Below are 19427 nucleotides of genomic sequence, written 5' to 3'. Positions count from 1 at the left end.
TAATATCTACAGCCCCCAGGGAGTATATCTACAATATCTACAGCCCCCAGGGAGTATATCTACAGCCCCCAGGGAGTATATCTATAATATCTACAGCCCCCAGGGAGTATATCTATAATATCTACAGTCCCCAGGGAGTATATCTATAATATCTACAGCCCCCAGGGAGTATATCTATAATATCTACAGCCCCCAGGGAGTATATATATAATATCTACAGCCCCCAGGGAGTATACCTATAATATCTACAGCCCCCAGGGAGTATATCTACAGCCCCCAGGGAGTATATCTATAATATAAACATCCCCCAGGGAGTATATCTATAATATCCACAGCCCCCAGGGAGTATATCTATAATATCTACAGCCCCCAGGGAGTATATCTATAATATCTACAGCCCCCAGGGAGTATTTCTACAGCCCCCAGGGAGTATATCTATAATATCTACAGCCCCCAGGGAGTATATCTATAATATCTACAGCCCCCAGGGAGTGTATCTATTATATCTACAGCCCCATGGAGTATATTTATAATATCTACAGCCCCCAGGGAGTATATCTACAGCCCCCAGGGAGTATATCTATAATATCTACAGCCCCTAGGGAGTATATCTACATCCCCCAGGGAGTATATCTATAATATAGACAGCCCCCAGGGAGTATATCTATAATATAGACAGCCCCCAGGGAGTATATCTATAATATCAACAGCCCCCAGGGAGTGTATCTATAATATCTACAGCCCCCAGGGAGTATATCTATAATATCTACAGCCCCCAGGGAGTATATCTATAATATCTACAGCCACCAGGGAGTATATCTATAATATCTACAGCCCCCAGGGAGTATATCTATAATATCTACAGCCCCCAGGGAGTATATCTATAATATCTAGAGCCCCCAGGGAGTATATCTATAATATCTACAATCCCCAGGGAGTATATCTATAATATCTACAGCCCCAAGGGAGTATATCTACAGCCCCCAGGGAGTATATCTATAATATCTACAGCCCCCAGGGAGTATATCTATAATATCTACAGCCCCCAGGGAGTATATGTATAATATCTACAGCCCCCAGGGAGTATATCTATAATATCTACAGCCCCCAGGGAGTATATCTATAATATCTACAACCCCCAGGGAGTATATCTATAATATCTACAGCCCCCAGGGAGTATATCTATAATATCTACAGCCACCAGAGAGTATATCTACAGCCCCAAAGGAGTATATCTATAATATCTACAGCCCCCAGGGAGTATATCTATAATATCTACAGCCCCCAGGGAGTATATCTATAATATCTACAGCCCCCAGGGAGTATATCTATAATATCTACAGCCACCAGGGAGTATATCTACAGCCCCCAGGGAGTATATGTATAATATCTACAGCCCCCAGGGTGTATATTTATAATATCTACAGCCCCCAGGGAGTATATCTATAATATCTACAGCCCCCAGGGAGTATATCTACAGCCCCCAGGGAGTATATCTATAATATCTACAGCCCCCAGGGAGTATATCTATAATATCTACAGCCACCAGGGAGTATATCTACAGCCCCCAGGGAGTATATCTATAATATCTACAGCCCCCAGGGAGTATATCTATAATATCTACAGCCCCCAGGGAGTATATCTATAATATTTACAGCCCCCAGGGAGTATATCTATAATATCTACAGCCCCCAGGGAGTATATCTATAATATATACAGCCCCCAGGGAGTATATCTATAATATCTACAACCCCCAGGGAGTATATCTATAATATATACAGCCCCCAGGGAGTATATCTATAATATATACAGCCCCCAGGGAGTATATCTATAATATCTACAGCCCCCAGGGAGTATATCTATAATATCTACAGCCCACAGGGAGTATATCTATAATATCTACAGCCCCCAGGGAGTATATCTACAGCCCCCAGTGAGTATATCTATAATATCTACAGCCCCCAGGGAGTATATCTATAATATCTACACCCCCCATGGAGTATATCTATAATATCTACAGCCCCTAGGAAGTATATCTACAGCCCCCAGTGAGTATATCTATAAAATAGACAGCCCCCAGGGAGTATATCTATAATATTTACAGCCCCTAGGGAGTATATCTACAGCCCCCAGTGAGTACATCTATAATATAGACAGCCCCCAGGGAGTATATCTATAATATTTACAGCCCCCAGGGATTATATCTATAATATAGACAGCCCCCAGGGAGTATATCTATAATATCTACAGCCCCCCGGGAGTATATCTACAATATATACAGCCCCCAGGGAGTATATCTACAGCCCCCAGGGAGTATATCTATAATATCTACAGCCCCCAGGGAGTATATCTATAATATATACAGCCCCCAGGGAGTATATCTACAGCCCCCAGGGAGTATATCTATAATATCTACACCCCCCAGGGAGTATATCTATAATATCTACAGCCCCCAGTGAGTATATCTACTATGTTTACAGCCCACAGGGAGTATATCTACAGCCCCCAGGGAGTATATCTATAATATCTACAGCCCCCAGGGAGTATATCTATAATATCTACATTCCCCAGGGAGTATATCTATAATATCTACAGCCCCCAGGGAGTATATCTATAATATCTACAATCCCCAGGGAGTATATCTACAGCCCCCAGGGAGTATATCTATAATATCTACAGCCCCCAGGGAGTATATCTACAATATCTACAGCCCCCAGGGAGTATATCTACAGCCCCCAGGGAGTATATCTATAATATCTACAGCCCCCAGGGAGTTTATCTACAGCCCCCAGGGAGTATATCTACAATATATACAGCCCCTAGGGAGTATATCTATAATATCTACAGCCCCCAGGGAGTATATCTATAATATCTACAGCCCCCAGGGAGTATATCTATAATATCTACAGCCCCCAGGGAGTATATCTATAATATCTACAGCCCCCAGGGAGTATATCTACAGCCCCCAGGGAGTATATCTATAATATAGTATATGTATAATATTGAATTATTCCTGAATCATTAAATAAGTATCATGCAGCAACTTGGTGATAACTCTACCTTTCTCTCTGATAAAATTAGTGTAATTTCTGCCATACTGCTCACACATCTCTAGCTAGTCAACAACTGACAGTGAAAGTCACATTCATTTTATATGACCAAATGTAATTGGGACAGTTTCACATCACAAGTTGTAAATTGAAATATTTACTACAGCCTACTTCTTTTCACGTTTATTTCAAGATTCACATTAGTGCTCGAATGTGTTTTAGGACATTTGACATGAATGTAATGTCCATATGAGAACACTAGACGGAACTAGATATCGCGAGATGACATGAAGTTCATGTCCATATCAGAACACTATATTGGAGCTAGATATCGCGAGATGACATGAAGTTCATGTCCGTATCAGAACACTAGAGGGATCTAGATATCGCGAGATGACATGAAGTTCATGTCCATATCAGAACACTATATTGGAGCTAGATATCGCGAGATGACATGAAGTTCATGTCCATATCAGAACACTATATTGGAGCTAGATATCGCGAGATGACATGAAGTTCATGTCCATATCAGAACACTATATTGGAGCTAGATATCGCGAGATGACATGAAGTTAACGTCCATATCAGAACACTAGATGGAGCTAGATATCGCGAGATGATATCCAACTGGAAGTACTGTAAGTGAAAGTGAAAGTAAAGTGTGAAACTCCACCACCCTTTTCCCCGTTATTTCTTGGAACAGACGTCGTGTTACATTCTGTTAGTTGCCAAATTATCCTTTCAACTGTTTTGGTTTATTTTTCTAAACTCCAAATTATTTTATTGACCATTTACAAACAGCTTTACCTTGGAGTCAGACTTGTTTTGTTCGTGAAATGAAGACCTTTCCGACCGCGGCGGTCTGGTGTTTTGGGATTCTGTTCATCAGTGTTTTATTGATAACGACCGGTAGGCCACAACATTATTCCTTCATTATTTAACCTGTAGGCTATTTTATTATCTGAACATAATATTAACAAGAAAGAAACTGGGAGAATTCAAGTGCACACGACGTCTTGACCGAGGTAAAGCCAGTTTCAGGTTGGATATTCAACGGATATTCACCTGTAGTTTTCCTTACTCTACCAACAACAGTTAGGGACCGTCAACATAGTGACAAATCAATTTTTTTCAAATTTCAATAGCTATTTAACCATTACTCCTAAAACTGTTTCTAGCTAACCGGATGGCATAGACATACATTGCACACATTTATTTTTTGTCGATTTACACCTGGCACTATTTTAAATATTTTTTTACATTTTTGAATTTCAATAGCTCCTTGGTCATGTGACCTTCTGACTTCAAACATGGTGCAGAATGATGGAACTTACATTTTTCATATTTTTACATTTCTAAAGCTCCTTGGTCATGTTAATTGCAAGAAGCGTGCAGTGGATATACACCCATATTGCATAACCTCTAGTCATGTCTCTTCTATATTGTTGTACATTATTATTAGTTTGACCATTAGGGGGTCCATATTGCATAACCTCTAGTCATGTCTCTTCTATATTGTTGTACATTATTATTAGTTTGACCATTAGGGGGTCCATATTGCATAACTTCTAGTCATGTCTCTTCTATATTGTTGTACATTAATATTAGTTTGACAATAAGGAGGTTCAGTACAGTGTTGTGTTGAGGAGGTCCAGTGTTGTGTTTACCCTTTTCTTGAATGTTTATCTATAATAATTAGTAGTTCTGAGTACTTATATTCCTTTGTCCTTAAGTATTTTTCCACAGTATTTAACAGCGGTACACAGTAGGACAGAGACAGATAATATCTCCTTTCATCATTAATATCAACCATAAAGGAAAAGGGCAAAGTACTAGAGTCATGTTATTAATTGTCCAAAGCAGGGATGGAGAGTGAGCTAGTGAGGTAGGCTGCAGTGGGTTTGCTGGTCAATACATATACTGAACATGTAACCACAGTAATGGTGGCCAGAAAATCAATAAATTAAAACAGAATATTGACAAATTTAACAGAAATTGTAGACCTTTTCCAACATGTCAACAGACACTTAACTTCAAATAAGTACCAAACATTTCACAGTGTTAACTTTCTCTTTATCCCTGGTTGATGTACATGTCAGAGCCTCTTCAGTGTGGATGGGGTATAGCATTATATATATATATAACATTTTCAACAACAAATACGGCACTTCCTGTTTGTGTTCTTCACTCTGTTGGACCCGTTTGTCTTCATTCCGAGCACATGGAACCACCGTTGGCATGCAAAACATTCAATCTAAAACAAAACAAAGCATAACACTTTATAAATAAATGAATTAGCCATCCATTGTGTTATATCATACATTTTCTTACATACCGTCACTGTTGTCAAAAGATTAAAAACATGTTACATAAAGTTACTAACCCAGTCAGTCTTTGGGCCACATCGTCATTAGTCATACTGCATTGATATTTTATAGTGTGGGATCCATTATCTACAGTAATTTGCCATCCCTAAGAACTGCATCATATTTCTTTTCATAATTAATTTTAACGCTTATAAAATCCCTGTTTTTCTTTCTTCATCTATTTCCCTGCCGTGTTGGCTTAAAATATGTCCTAAATACTTAACATACGTCTACCATAATTAAAACGTATTCTTGCTAACTTTCTAACCTTATTCAACTAAAAAATATAATAATACTATAAAATCAATTTTACAGCTTTTTTTGTTGTGTAACATTTCTCACAAAAATATCATCTACATACAACAACAGCTAACTACCTAAGGGAGAATAAAACTTGTAATCCAAACCACCCCTAACTATCTGGGTGAATTAGAATTTAAGAAAAACTAATTTACCAAATCAATCACAGAGAAATATCTACTATCTAATTTTACCAAATTTAGGAGAGTACTAGATTCAGTGATGCTTAAAATAATACTTCTATTTACTCCTTATAAGTCCAGCACGATTCTCCATCCCACTAACGGTGGAGCCTTTTGGACTTAAAACATGGACAAGTTTCAAAAAACATCTTCTCCTCCAATAATAACATTATCCATGATTTAATTAAACATAGGTATAATCCCTGCTATTACTTCTGGTTTCAATAAATACTGCCATCAATAAGGTCAATAAAATAATTTAGGAGTAACAGTAACAGGTAAAACTCCTTTAATAAATCCCACTACTGCCATTCCTTTTAACCATAACATCTCCGGTGTCTAGCTTGAAACTGTATCTCTGCTCTCGCTCTCGTTGTCTCTGTCTCTGTCTCTCTATCTTGCTCCCTCTGCTCCTTTATCACTTTATTCTTCTTTCATTACACTTGCCTTCTTGCCTTCTTTTCCGGGCTTCAGACAGCCACACTATATCTACCCCTCGACCTGCTGTTTCCCTTGATTATCTACACACGTCTTATGTATCTGCTGTATCATAGTTTCTAGTTGATCTACATCTAGGCGCCCTCCATACTTCTTCCTTCATTCCTTTTTATGGGTAATTAAATCTTCCTTACAGTTTACTTAGACTCCATATACCTTTCATCCCCGGTTAATCCCGGGACTTCCTTTGAGGATTTACCTCCCATTGTTTTCTTGGTGAGTTTAGAATATCTCATATGGACTAGGGTTTATATTTTACTTAAGATTGTACCTCCGACCGTCCTTTTGAATAGTTCTAAATTATGTTACGGTTAAGTATAGTTTAGTGAGTGTTAAGATAAGGGTAATGCCTATAGAGATAGGTCTTTATATCTGTGACATTATAGATTAGGGTAATGCCCATTGAGGTAGAGGACTCATCTTTATATCTGTGACATTGTATCGTCTGGTCAACTGTAAAACATACAGAATGCTGCAGGGTACTGACCAGACGGAGAACACACATCACACTGGTTTTAAAGTCTCTGCACTGGCTGCCTGTGAGTTTAATAATTACTTTGAAAATGTTTCTATTGGTTTTCAAATCAAATCACGCTTTTGCACCCCAATACATATCGTCCATACTTTTAAATTATGTACCCAGGTAGGACAAACGTCTGACTCACATCTGGCCCGATTGAACCCCCCCCCCTTCCGGCGCCGACAGAGATGGCCGCCTCGCTTCACGTTCCTAGGAAACTAGGAAACTATGCAGTATTTTGTTTTTTTACGTGTTATTTCTTACATTGGTACCTCAGGTAATCTTAGGTTTCATTACATACAGTCGGGAGGAACTACTGAATATAAGAGCAACGTCAACTCACCATCGTTACAACCAGGAATATGACTCTCCCGAAGCGGATCCTGTGTTTTGCCTTCCACCCAATACAATGGATCTGATCCCAGCCGGCGACCCTAAACAACGACACCGTAAAAGCGGAAAACGAAGCGGTCTTCTGGTCAGGCTTCGGAGACGGGCACATCGCGCTCCACTCCCTAGCATACTACTCGCCAATGTCCAGTCTCTTGACAACAAGGTTGATGAAATCCGAGCAAGGGTAGCATTCCAGAGAGACATCAGAGACTGTAACGTTCTTTGCTTCACGGAAACATGGCTCACTCGAGAGACGCTAACGGAGTCGGTGCAGCCAGCTAGTTTCTTCACGCATCGCGCCGACAGAAACAAACATCTTTCTGGTAAGAAGAGGGGCGGGGGTGTATGCCTTATGATTAACGAGACGTGGTGTGATCATAACAACATACAGGAACTCAAGTCATTCTGTTCACCTGATCTAGAACTCCTCACAATCAAATGTCGACCGCATTATCTACCAAGGGAATTCTCTTCGTTTATAATCACAGCTGTATATATTCCCCCCCAAGCAGACACATCGATGGCCCTGAACGAACTTTATCTGACTCTATGTAAACTGGAAACCACACACCCTGAGGCTGCATTCATCGTAGCTGGGTATTTTAATAAGGCTAATCTGAAAACAAAACTCCCTAAATTCTATCAGCATATCGATTGTGCTACCAGGGCTGGTAAAACCCTGGATCATTGTTATTCTAACTTCCGCGATGCATATAAGGCCCTTCCCCGCCCTCCTTTCGGAAAAGCTGACCACGACTCCATTTTGTTGCTTCCAGCCTACAAACAGAAACTAAAACAAGAAGCTCCCGCGCTCAGGTCTGTTCAACGCTGGTCCGACCAATCTGATTCCACGCTTCAAGACTGCTTCGATCACGCGGATTGGAATATGTTCCGCATTGCGTCAAACAACAACATTGACGAATACGCTGATTCGGTGAGCGAGTTCATTAGAAAGTGCATCGGCGATGTCGTACCCACAGCAACGATTAAAACATTCCCAAACCAGAAACCGTGGATTGATGGCAGCATTCGCGTGAAACTGAAAGCGCGAACCACTGCTTTTAACCAGGGCAAGGTGACCGGAAACATGACTGAATGCAAACAGTGTAGCTATTCCCTCCGCAAGGCAATCAAACAAGCTAAGTGCCAGTATAGAGACAAAGTAGAGTCGCAATTCAACAGCTCAGACACAAGAGGTATGTGGCAGGGTCTACAGTCAATCACGGACTACAAAAAGAAAACCAGCCCCGTCGCGGACCAGGATGTCTTGCTCCCAGACAGACTAAATAACTTTTTTGCTCACTTTGAGGACAATACAGTGCCACTGACACGGCCCGCTACCAAAACCTGCGGGCTCTCCTTCACTGCAGCCGAGGTGAGTAAAACATTTAAAGCATTTAAATGTAACAGTATACCTTTACGTCCGTCCCCTCGCCCATATCCTGGCGCGAACCAGGGACCCTCTGCACACATCAACAACTGACACCCACGAAGCATTGTTACCCATCGCTCCAAAAAGGCCGCGGCCCTTGCAGAGCAAGGGGAACCACTACTTCAGGTCTCAGAGTGAGTGACGTCACCGATTGAAACGCTATTAGCGCGCACCACGGCTAACTAGCTAGCCAATTCACATTAACTTTAGTCACATGTAAACGTATTAACTCTCGCAAGGCTGCAGGCCCAGACAGCATTCCCAGCCGCGTCCTCAGAGCATGCGCAGACCAGCTGGCTGGTGTGTTTAAGGACATATTCAATCAATCCTTATCCCAGTCTGCTGTTCCCACATGCTTCAAGAGGGCCACCATTGTTCCTGTTCCCAAGAAAGCTAAGGTAACTGAGCTAAACGACTACCGCCCCGTAGCACTCACTTCTGTCATCATGAAGTGCTTTGAGAGACTAGTCAAGGACCATATCACCTCCACCCTACCTGACACCCTAGACCCACTCCAATTTGCTTACCGACCCAATAGGTCCACAGACGACGCAATCGCAACCACACTGCACACTGCCCTAACCCATCTTGACAAGAGGAATACCTATGTGAGAATGCTGTTCATTGACTACAGCTCAGCATTTAACACCATAGTTCCCTCCAAACTCGTCATTAAGATCGAGACCCTGGGTCTCGACCCCTCCCTGTGCAACTGGGTCCTGGACTTCCTGACGGGCCGCCCCCAGGTGGTGAGGGTAGGTAACAACATCTCCACCCCGCTGATCCTCAACACTGGGGCCCCACAAGGGTGCGTTCTGAGCCCTCTCCTGTACTCCCTGTTCACCCACGACTGCGTGGCCATGCACGCCTCCAACTCAATCATCAAGTTTGCGGACGACACTACAGTGGTAGGCTTGATTACCAACAACGACGAGACGGCCTACAGGGAGGAGGTGAGGGCCCTCGGAGTGTGGTGTCAGGAAAATAACCTCACACTCAACGTCAACAAAACAAAGGAGATGATTGTGGACTTCAGGAAACAGCAGAGGGAGCACCCCCCTATCCACATCAACGGGACAGTAGTAGAGAGGGTAGTAAGTTTTAAGTTCCTCGGTGTACACATCACGGACAAACTGAATTGGTCCACCCACACAGACAGCGTTGTGAAGAAGGCGCAGCAGCGCCTCTTCGACCTCAGGAGGCTGAAGAAATTTGGCTTGTCACCAAAAGCACTCACAAACTTCTACAGATGCACAATCGAGAGCATCCTGTCGGGCTGTATCACCGCCTGGTACGGCAACTGCTCCGCCCACAACCGTAAGGCTCTCCAGAGGGTAGTGAGGTCTGCACAACGCATCACCGGGGGCAAACTACCTGCCCTCCAGGACACCTACACCACCCGATGTCACAGGAAGGCCAAAAAGATCATCAAGGACAACAACCACCCGAGCCACTGCCTGTTCACTCCGCTATCATCCAGAAGACGAGGTCAGTACAGGTGCATCAAAGCAGGGACTGAAAAACAGCTTCTATCTCAAGGCCATCAGACTGTTAAACAGCCACCACTAACATTTAGTGGCCGCTGATGGAAATGTATGTAAAAATGTATCACTAGCCACTTTTAAACAATGCCACTTAATATAATGTTTACATACCCTACATTACTCATCTCATATGTATATGTATATACTGTACTCTATATCATCTACTGCATCTTGCCATCTTTATGTAATACATGTATCACTAGCCACTTTAAACTATGCCACTTTATGTTTACATACCCTACATTACTCATCTCATATGTATATGTATATGTATATACTGTACTCTATATCATCTACTGCATCTTGCCATCTTTATGTAATACATGTATCACTAGCCACTTTAAACTATGCCACTTTATGTTTACATACCCTACATTACCCATCTCATATGTATATACTGTACTCTATATCATCTACTGCATCTTGCCATCTTTATGTAATACATGTATCACTAGCCACTTTAAACTATGCCACTTTTTTTACTTTATGTTTATATACCCTACATTATCATCTCATATGTATATGTATATGTATATACTGTACTTTATACCATCTACTGCATCTTGCCTATGCCGTTCTGTACCACCACTCATTCATATATCTTGATGTACATATTCTTTATCCCTTTACACTTGTGTGTATAAGGTAGTTGTTGTGGAATTGTTAGGTTAGATTACTCGTTGGTTATTACTGCATTGTCGGAACTAGAAGCACAAGCATTTCACTACACTCGCATTAACATCTGCTAACCATGTGTATGTGACCAATAACAGCTGCTAACCATGTGTATGTGACCATTAACATCTGCTAACCATGTGTATGTGACCAATAACATCTGCTAACCTTGTGTATGTGACCAATAACATCTGCTAACCATGTGTATGTGACCATTAACATCTGCTAACCATGTGTATGTGACCAATAACATCTGCTAACCATGTGACCAATAACATCTGCTAACCATGTGTATGTGACCAATAACATCTGCTAACCATGTGTATGTGATCATTAACATCTGCTAACCACGTGTATGTGACCAATAACATCTGCTAACCATGTGTATGTGACCAATAAAATGTGATTTGATTGAGACTTGTTTGCTAGTTGAGATTTCTGCTCTTCACTCCGTTGTCAGTTTAGTTTACTACTATATTTCACTGATCTTAGTAGCTGTTAACACGCCTCTATGTTTAATATAACACACATACATTCATTATTAATTTCGGTTGCCTATCCTGATCTGAAGCTTGTTCTGTAGAAAGTATTTGACCCCCACCCCTTCTAATTTCCTTAATTTTGTACTTTTCTGTGGCACACATCAGAGTCAAATACTTTGTATAGAACAAATGTCAGGATAGGCAACCGAAATGAATAATTAATGTATGTGTGTTATATTAAACATAGAGGAGGGAGTCAAATGTAGGCAATAAACATTTCAACTACGAGTTGAATAAGACATGGGAGAGATGACGAGTTTTGGAAAAGAGATTTATAGACTAATACACTTGAAACAAACTGAAAACTGCCCGACAGGACAGTGAGTCAGTCTTTCCTAATCATTGAATCAGTTTAGAGAAATTCAAAACATCTTGTTTTGACAGACCGACTGAGATAACGTCAAGATCAAACCGCCATGAAACGCAGCTTTAAGGACACAAATAAAACATGTTTTCTGCTACTGAAATACTGACAACAGCAGAAATCTCAACTAGCAAGTCTCAGCAATGAAGAATTGAGTGTGTTCACGAAGCGGGGGGCACTAAAACTGCTGGCCAGGGTCTGACAGCCGGATCATTTTGTCATTTTGTCTTTCTCCAGGGTCGTCTGAGGTTGTTGGTTCGGCTGACCCAGTCGTTGCCTTAGCTGGTGATGACGTCATTCTACCATGTTCCCTGAAACCCAGTGTCGGTGCTGAGGACATGACAGTGGAGTGGACAGGATTGTACCTGAAAACAAGAAACGTCCATCTTTACCGTCAAGGTCGAGACTCCAATGTGGAGCAGTTTCCATCCTATAGGGGAAGGACATCAATGTTTCATGAAGAACTGAAGAACGGCAACGTCTCCTTGAAGCTGACCAGAGTTACTCTCTCTGATGCTGGAAGCTACATGTGCTTCATTCCGACACTGACCAGCCAGGTGAAGGAAACCACCGTTCAACTCTTTGTTGGTGAGTCATGAATACTGGAGATGTGATCAGAGGTTGTATTGGTAAATCTGGCTAAATGATTGGCTGCTAAAATATCAACATGTCTTCCTCCCTCATCATTCCTTCCTCTGTTATAGATCATGTATTCAGCTGGTCTTCCTCCCTCATCATTCCTTCCTCTGTTATAGATCATGTATTCAGCTGGTCTTCCTCCCTCATCATTCCTTCCTCTGTTATAGATCATGTATTCAGCTGGTCTTCCTCCCTCATCATTCCTTCCTCTGTTATAGATCATGTATTCAGCTGCTCAGCACACAGCCTTTACAACACACTCCTAAAGTGAATCTTTATGTCCAAAAACCTCATTTGAAATTTTGTTCAGAAATGCATTGTCTCAAACAAACATCCGGTGAAAATGCAGAGAGCCACATCAAATTATAGAAATACTCTTCACAAACATTAATATAAGTTACAAGTGTTATACATGTCCAAATACCTCCTTTTTGTTTGTGCGTTTACTCCAGTAATCCAAATGCACAAAGCACGGGCACAAAGTCTAGACGGAAAGTCAAAAAGTTCCCTTTAGAGTTCGTAGAAAGATGTCAAACGATGTTTCTAATCCTCAGGGTGTTTTTATACATATTCAATAATGTTTCAACCGGAAAGGGAACGGAGCTCGCGTGACTAAACTAAAGGCTTTCAGTGGAGCCATCTGCTTAGAGTGGTCTTTTTCGCTCCCCTTTCACAATAGAAGCCTGAAACAACTTCTAAAGACAGTTGACATCTAGTGGAAGCTAGATGTGTAATCTGACCCCACAGACACTGGATATTCAATAGGCATTCACTTGAAAACTACAAACCTCAGAATTCCCACTTCCTGGTTGGATTTTTCTCAGGTTTTTGCCTGCCAAATCAGTTCTGTTATACTCACAGACACTATTTTAACAGTTTTGGAAACTTTAGAGTGTTATCTATCCAAATCTACAAATTATATTCATATCATATCTTCTGGACCCGAGAAGCAGGCAGTTTAATTTGGGCATGCTTTCATCCAAAATTCTGAATGCTGCCCCCTACCCTAGAGATGTTAACTGAAGACTTTTAGTAGAAGATGTTTTGGCGGTTGTCGGTCTTCGCGTTCAATGATAACGAATTCCTAGCTGCAGACTAGTAATTAATATCAAAGACTTGTTCTTATTCTGTCGGTATCGATAGTCTAAGAGTTTAACCATGTGGTATGGTTAATATGGCTGCAATCCAGTTAACGGGATCGATATGACAACAGCCCGTGAAAGTGCAGGGCGCCAAATTCAAACAACAGAAATATCATAATTAAAATTCCTCAAACATACATGTGTCTCATATCATTTTAAAGGTAATCTTGTTGTTAATCCCACCAAAGTGTCCGATTTCAAATATGCTTTTCAGCCAAAGCACCAGAAACGATTATGTTAGGTCACCACCAACTCACAGAAAAATTCAGCCATTTTTCCAGCCAAAGAGAGGAGTCACAAAAAGCACAAATAGAGATAAAATTAATCACTAACCTTTGATGATCTTCATCAGATGACACTCATAGGACTTCATGTTACACAATACATATATGTCTTGTTCGATTAAGTTCATATTTATATCCAAAAACCTCCGTTTACATTGGTGCCATGTTCAGAAATGCCTCCAAAATATCCAGAGAAACTACAGAGAACCACGTCAAATAACAGAAATACTCATCATAAACTTTGATAAAAGATACATGTTTTACATAGAATTAAAGATACCCTTGTTCTTAATGCAACCGCTGTGTCAGATTTCAAAAATCTTTACGGCAAAAGCACAATATTCAATTATCTGGGAACAGTGTTCAGCCACAAAAGGAAGCCATACAGTTACCCGCCAAATTGTGCAGTCAACAAAACTCATAAAAAGCATTATAAATCTTCACTTACCTGTGATGATCTTCGTCGGAATGCACTCCCAGGACTCCCACTTCCAGAAGAAATGTTCATTTTGTTTGGTAATGTCCATCATTTATGTCCAAATAGCTATTTTAGCTATGTTTGGTAAACAAATCCAACGCCAGGAAGCGCGTTCACTAAAAGCAGACGAAATGTCAAAAAGTTCCGTAACAGTCCGTAGAAACATGTCAAACGATGTATTGAATCAATCTTTAGAATATTTTTAACATAAATCTTGAATAACGTTCCAACCGGAGAATTACATTGACTTCAGATGAGCGATGGAACAGAGCTCCCTCATGTGAACGCGCATGGTCAAAGAATGGTCAGGTCATGGCAGACCTTCGGCCCCCCTTCACAGTAGAGGCATCATACAAGATTTTACAGAGTGTTGACATCTAGTGGAAGCCGTAGGAAGTGCAAACTCATCCATATCTCGCTGTGAATTCAATGGGATCTTGGTTGAAAATCGACCAGCCTCAGTTTTAGAAACTTCAGAGTGTTTTCTATCCAATACTAATAATAATATGCATATATTTGTAACTAGCAGGCCGTTTACACTCGGCACCTCTGTGCACCTTTCATCCAAGCTACTCAATACTGCCCCTGCAGCCATAAGAAGTTAAAAGATTCAGCCATCTACTCAATCGTCTCAAACCTCTCGTTATCGAGGTAAACTGGTCTCAACCTTAGTCCTCTCGTAATTGAGAAAAACAATTGGTTTTGGAAATTGGAATTGGAAAGTCTGGTGATAGAAAACCCAGGTGTTTTTTTTTTTTTTTTTTGTTGTTTTTTTTTGGGGGTGGATCAGCTTAATATTGCGGAAAGAATGTTGTTTCCAATGTAATTGTCTGCATCATTTCCAATCCCCCATATTTTTTGGGGTAAATATATACATCCATACACGCATGCATACATATACACATATATACATACACATACCTATATAGACATACATGCTTTTTTAAAGAATATACCTTTATTATTATTCCCCGCACCCTACCACCGATCCCCCAATTGGAGTAAACTAATAAACACTTCTGCTTTTACCTTCAATTTATACATCTTATACCCATCTTACAGACACAGTCCACTTTACAATAGTTCTCTCTCATTTGTTCTTAGTCCTTCCTCTATTTCTGTTGTCCATCCAATTTTATTTCCACTTGTAACTGTGCTATTTCACAAAAGCTCCGCACCTATACACATTTCACAGATCCCGTATGCCCTACATTGTTTATCTTGTTATTAGTCCCACCCTTCAGTTCCACTCAACCCCTCCCATCTATCTTCCAACATCATCCATTTCGGATTTTTATTTGCCATATATTTTTCAACTGTGCTGTGATGCTTCACAAAAGACTTGAACCTTCCTATTCTCATAGCTTCTATAGATTGTAAATTAAAAATAAACATTTTTGCTAAAATAATTATTATATTATTGATTGATTGACTATGGCTTTTCAAATCCCCCAGTATTGCTATCTGTAGCGTTAGTTTTAGGCAAATGTTCCAATTCTTCAGCCATTCCTGGACCTGTGACCAAAAACGAGCTACATATGGACAATACCAAAATAAATGATCTAATGACTCTGCCTCCTCACAACAGAATCTACAGAGCTGGGAAGATTGTATACCCCATATATATAACATTCTATTAGTTGCAAGAATTTTGTTTTGAAGTTTTGAATCCGGCGTTGTTTTGCGTATCAATTCATAAACCATGTGCCATGGAATGGGTACATCGAAAATCTCTTCCCAACTATTTTGCAATTTATATGGCACAGCTGTCAGTTTTTTGGTCCTTAAATGAAATTGGTATATGTTTTTATTTATCACACTTTTCTTTAACCATTTATGTTCTTTAATACAGGGCCGACATACAAGTTCCTTACTTTTTTCCCCTTCTACTTGACTCTTCCATTTTTGTGGTAATGCTGCAATTAATTGGTTGTAATTTTGGGTAGAGCAGACATTTCCATATGTCTGTGTTAGCTGCATGTGTGACATAACTCCACCAGTCCTATTTATGATATCATTCACAAAAATTATAGCTTTTTTAAACATTTCTTCAATAAATACAGTTTTTTTTATCAATTACTATATTTGAATTTAACCACAATATTTGTTGTACTATTTGTTCCGTCCTTTCAGGTGGATTAAACTGAAATTGCAACCAACTTTCTAAGGCTTGTTTAAAAAATAAGGATATTTTGGAGATTATTTCCTTTTCAAACAACCGAAAGTGAGCAGGTGTAATCTGAATAAAGGGAAAAAGGCCCTTCTTGAACATAGGATGAGACACTCGTACCAATTTACTAGAGAACCAGTTTGGATTTAAGTATAACTTTTGTATGACTGATGCCTTTAGTGAGAGGTCTAATGCTTTAATATTTAATCATTTCTGCCCTCCGAATTCATATTCGTTATATAAATAGGCCCTTTTAATTTTATCTGGCTTGCCGTTCCAAATAAAATGGAATATTTTTTGTTCATATAATTTAAAAAGCAGGTCACTAGGTGTAGGCAAAACCATAAGCAAATAGGTAAACTGTGATATGACTAAAGAGTTAATCAGGGTGATTTTTCCACAAATAGACAGGTATTTTCCTTTCCATGGTAGCAAGATCTTATCTATTTTTGCTAACTTTCTATAAAAATGTATTGGAGTGAGATCATTTCTTTCTTTTGGGATTTTTATACCGAGTATGTCCACATCTCCGTCAGACCATTTAATTGGTAAACTACATGGCAATATAAAATGTGTATTTTTTAGTGATCCAATACGTAATATGGTACATTTATCATAATTTGGTTTTAATCCAGAGAGAATAGCAAAGGTATCTAGATCCTCTATGAGGCCCTGGAGAGACTCTAGTTGTGGTTTTAAAAGAAAACATGAATCATCAGCGTACAATGACACCTTAGTTTTTAAGCCACGGATTTCTAATCCCTTAATATTAATGTTTGATCTAATTTTAACAGTTAACATTTCGATGGCAATAATAAATAGATATGCCGATAGTGGACAACCTTGTTTTACCCCTCTAGATAGTTTAAAACTTTCTGAGATGTAGCCATTATTTACTATTTTACACCTAGGGTTACTATACATAATTTTAACCCATTTTATAAGAGATTCCCCAAAATTGAAATATTCTAGGCATTTATATATAAACTCCAGTCGTACTTTATCAAAAGCCTTTTCAAAATCAGCTATGAAAACCAGGCCTGGTGTCCCCGATATTTCATAGTGTTCTATTGTTTCCAGTACTTGCCTTATATTATCTCCAATGTATCGTCCATGTAAAAAACCTGTCTGATTAGGATGAATAATATCTGACAAAACTTGTTTTATTCTATGCGCCAAGCATTTGCTAGGATTTTTGCATCACAACACTGAAGTGTAAGAGGTCTCCAATTTTTTAATTGGACTGGATCTTTATATATACCACTTGGGTCCTGTTTCAGTAATAACGATATCAGACCTTCTTGTTGCGTGTCTGATAATCTACCATTTATATAGGAGTGGTTAAAACAAGTTAATAATGGTCCTTTGAGTATATCAAAAAAAGTTTTGTATACTTCCACTGGTATGCCATCCAGCCCTGGAGTTTTCCCATCTTTAAAGGCCCCAATTGCATCAAGCAGTTCCTCCTCTGTAATTTGGCCTTCACATGAGTCTTTCTGTACAGATGTTAATTTTACATTATTATTAGGAAAAAAATCCATACAATTAGTTTCAGTTAGTGGAGATGGAGGAACCTGAAATGAAAACATATTCTTAAAGTACTTTACTTCCTCTTTCAAAATATATTTTGGTGAATCATGCGTGACTCCATCATTTGTAACAAGTTTTAATACATTTTTTTTGGTAGCATTTCTATATTGAAGATTGAAAAAGAATTTGGTGCATTTTTCCCCATATTCCATCCAGTTCGCTTTATTTTTATAATATATTACACTGGATCTTTCTTGAATAAGTTCCTCCATTTCTTTTTGTTTTTCCTCTAACTTATTCTGTGCCTCTATGGTACCGTTTTTATTGCTATCTAACTGTACTGTTAGTCCTTCAATTTCCTTTGTTAATATGGACTCTTTTGATCTAAATTGCTTTTGTTTTATAGATGAGTACTGAATTGCATGGCCTCTAAAGGCACACTTAAAAGTGTCCCATACAATAAGGGGATCTGCTGTACCTATGTTATGTCTGAAAAAGTCAGTTATAAAATCTTCTGTCCTAGTTCTAAACAATTTATCATCTAGTAGACTTTGATTAAATTTCCAATATCCTCGCCCACGTGGAAATTCTGTAAGAGAAATATATATGCCAATTATGTGATGATCCGACCGCATTCTATCCCCTATCAACACTTTTTCAACTTTTGGTGCCAGAGAGAATGGTATAAGAAAGTAGTCAAGACGACTAGCTTGATTCAGCCTCCGCCATGTATATCTCACTAAATCAGGGTATTTAATTAAGTCTCCATATATCCACTAATTCCAATATATCCATGACATTCCTGATCTCCTTAAGTGCCTGAGGGTGATAGTTTGTAGTGTGATTTCCTTTCCGGTCTATAGAGGTATTTAACCTGTTGGGGATGGGGGCGCTGTTTAGACTATTTATGCTAATGTGGCTAATTTTTTAAACGGCTTCCCACAAAATCCTTGATCGTACAATATGCATATTATTATTATTATTGGATAGAAAACAGTCTATAGTTTCTATAGGAGTTGAAATTTTGTCTCTAAGTGGAACAGAGCCCATTCTACAGCAATTTCCCTGACATGGAGTCAGATTTGAGAAACGTTGGCCACTTTTCTGAAGTCATTTAAAAGGGCTCTGTCGTTGCTATGACTATACGGACACTTCTTACGTCTTCCCCTGGATGCCTTTACGTGATGACGATTCCAACGGGCTCGATTGCTCGTTCACAGGCCCTACAAATGAAAAAAACCTTTAGCTAGCAAGTCTTTTCTTGCTGCGTAACGCGCGTGGAAGACACCGACCCTCTCCTGTTCCAAGCGTTAGTTTA

The 19427-nt window shown here is 39.7% G+C and overlaps 1 protein-coding gene across 1 annotated transcript in view; it reads left to right on the top strand.

The window, feature by feature from the left end:
• The first annotated feature begins 3682 nt into the window (after positions 1 to 3682).
• LOC129842286 (butyrophilin-like protein 1) overlaps positions 3683 to 19427 on the top strand; it is a 107963-nt gene continuing 92218 nt past the window's right edge. Inside the window, exons 1-2 of the mRNA XM_055910771.1 lie at positions 3683 to 3959; positions 12104 to 12454. Coding sequence (XP_055766746.1) covers positions 3887 to 3959; positions 12104 to 12454 — 424 coding nt within the window. The 5' untranslated portion in view covers positions 3683 to 3886. The remainder of the gene's footprint in view (positions 3960 to 12103; positions 12455 to 19427) is intronic.

The sequence above is a fragment of the Salvelinus fontinalis genome, unplaced genomic scaffold, assembly GCF_029448725.1.
Source record: "Salvelinus fontinalis isolate EN_2023a unplaced genomic scaffold, ASM2944872v1 scaffold_0030, whole genome shotgun sequence".
Lineage (NCBI taxonomy): Eukaryota > Metazoa > Chordata > Actinopteri > Salmoniformes > Salmonidae > Salvelinus > Salvelinus fontinalis.
This window is presented reverse-complemented; position numbering and strand designations above follow the sequence as displayed.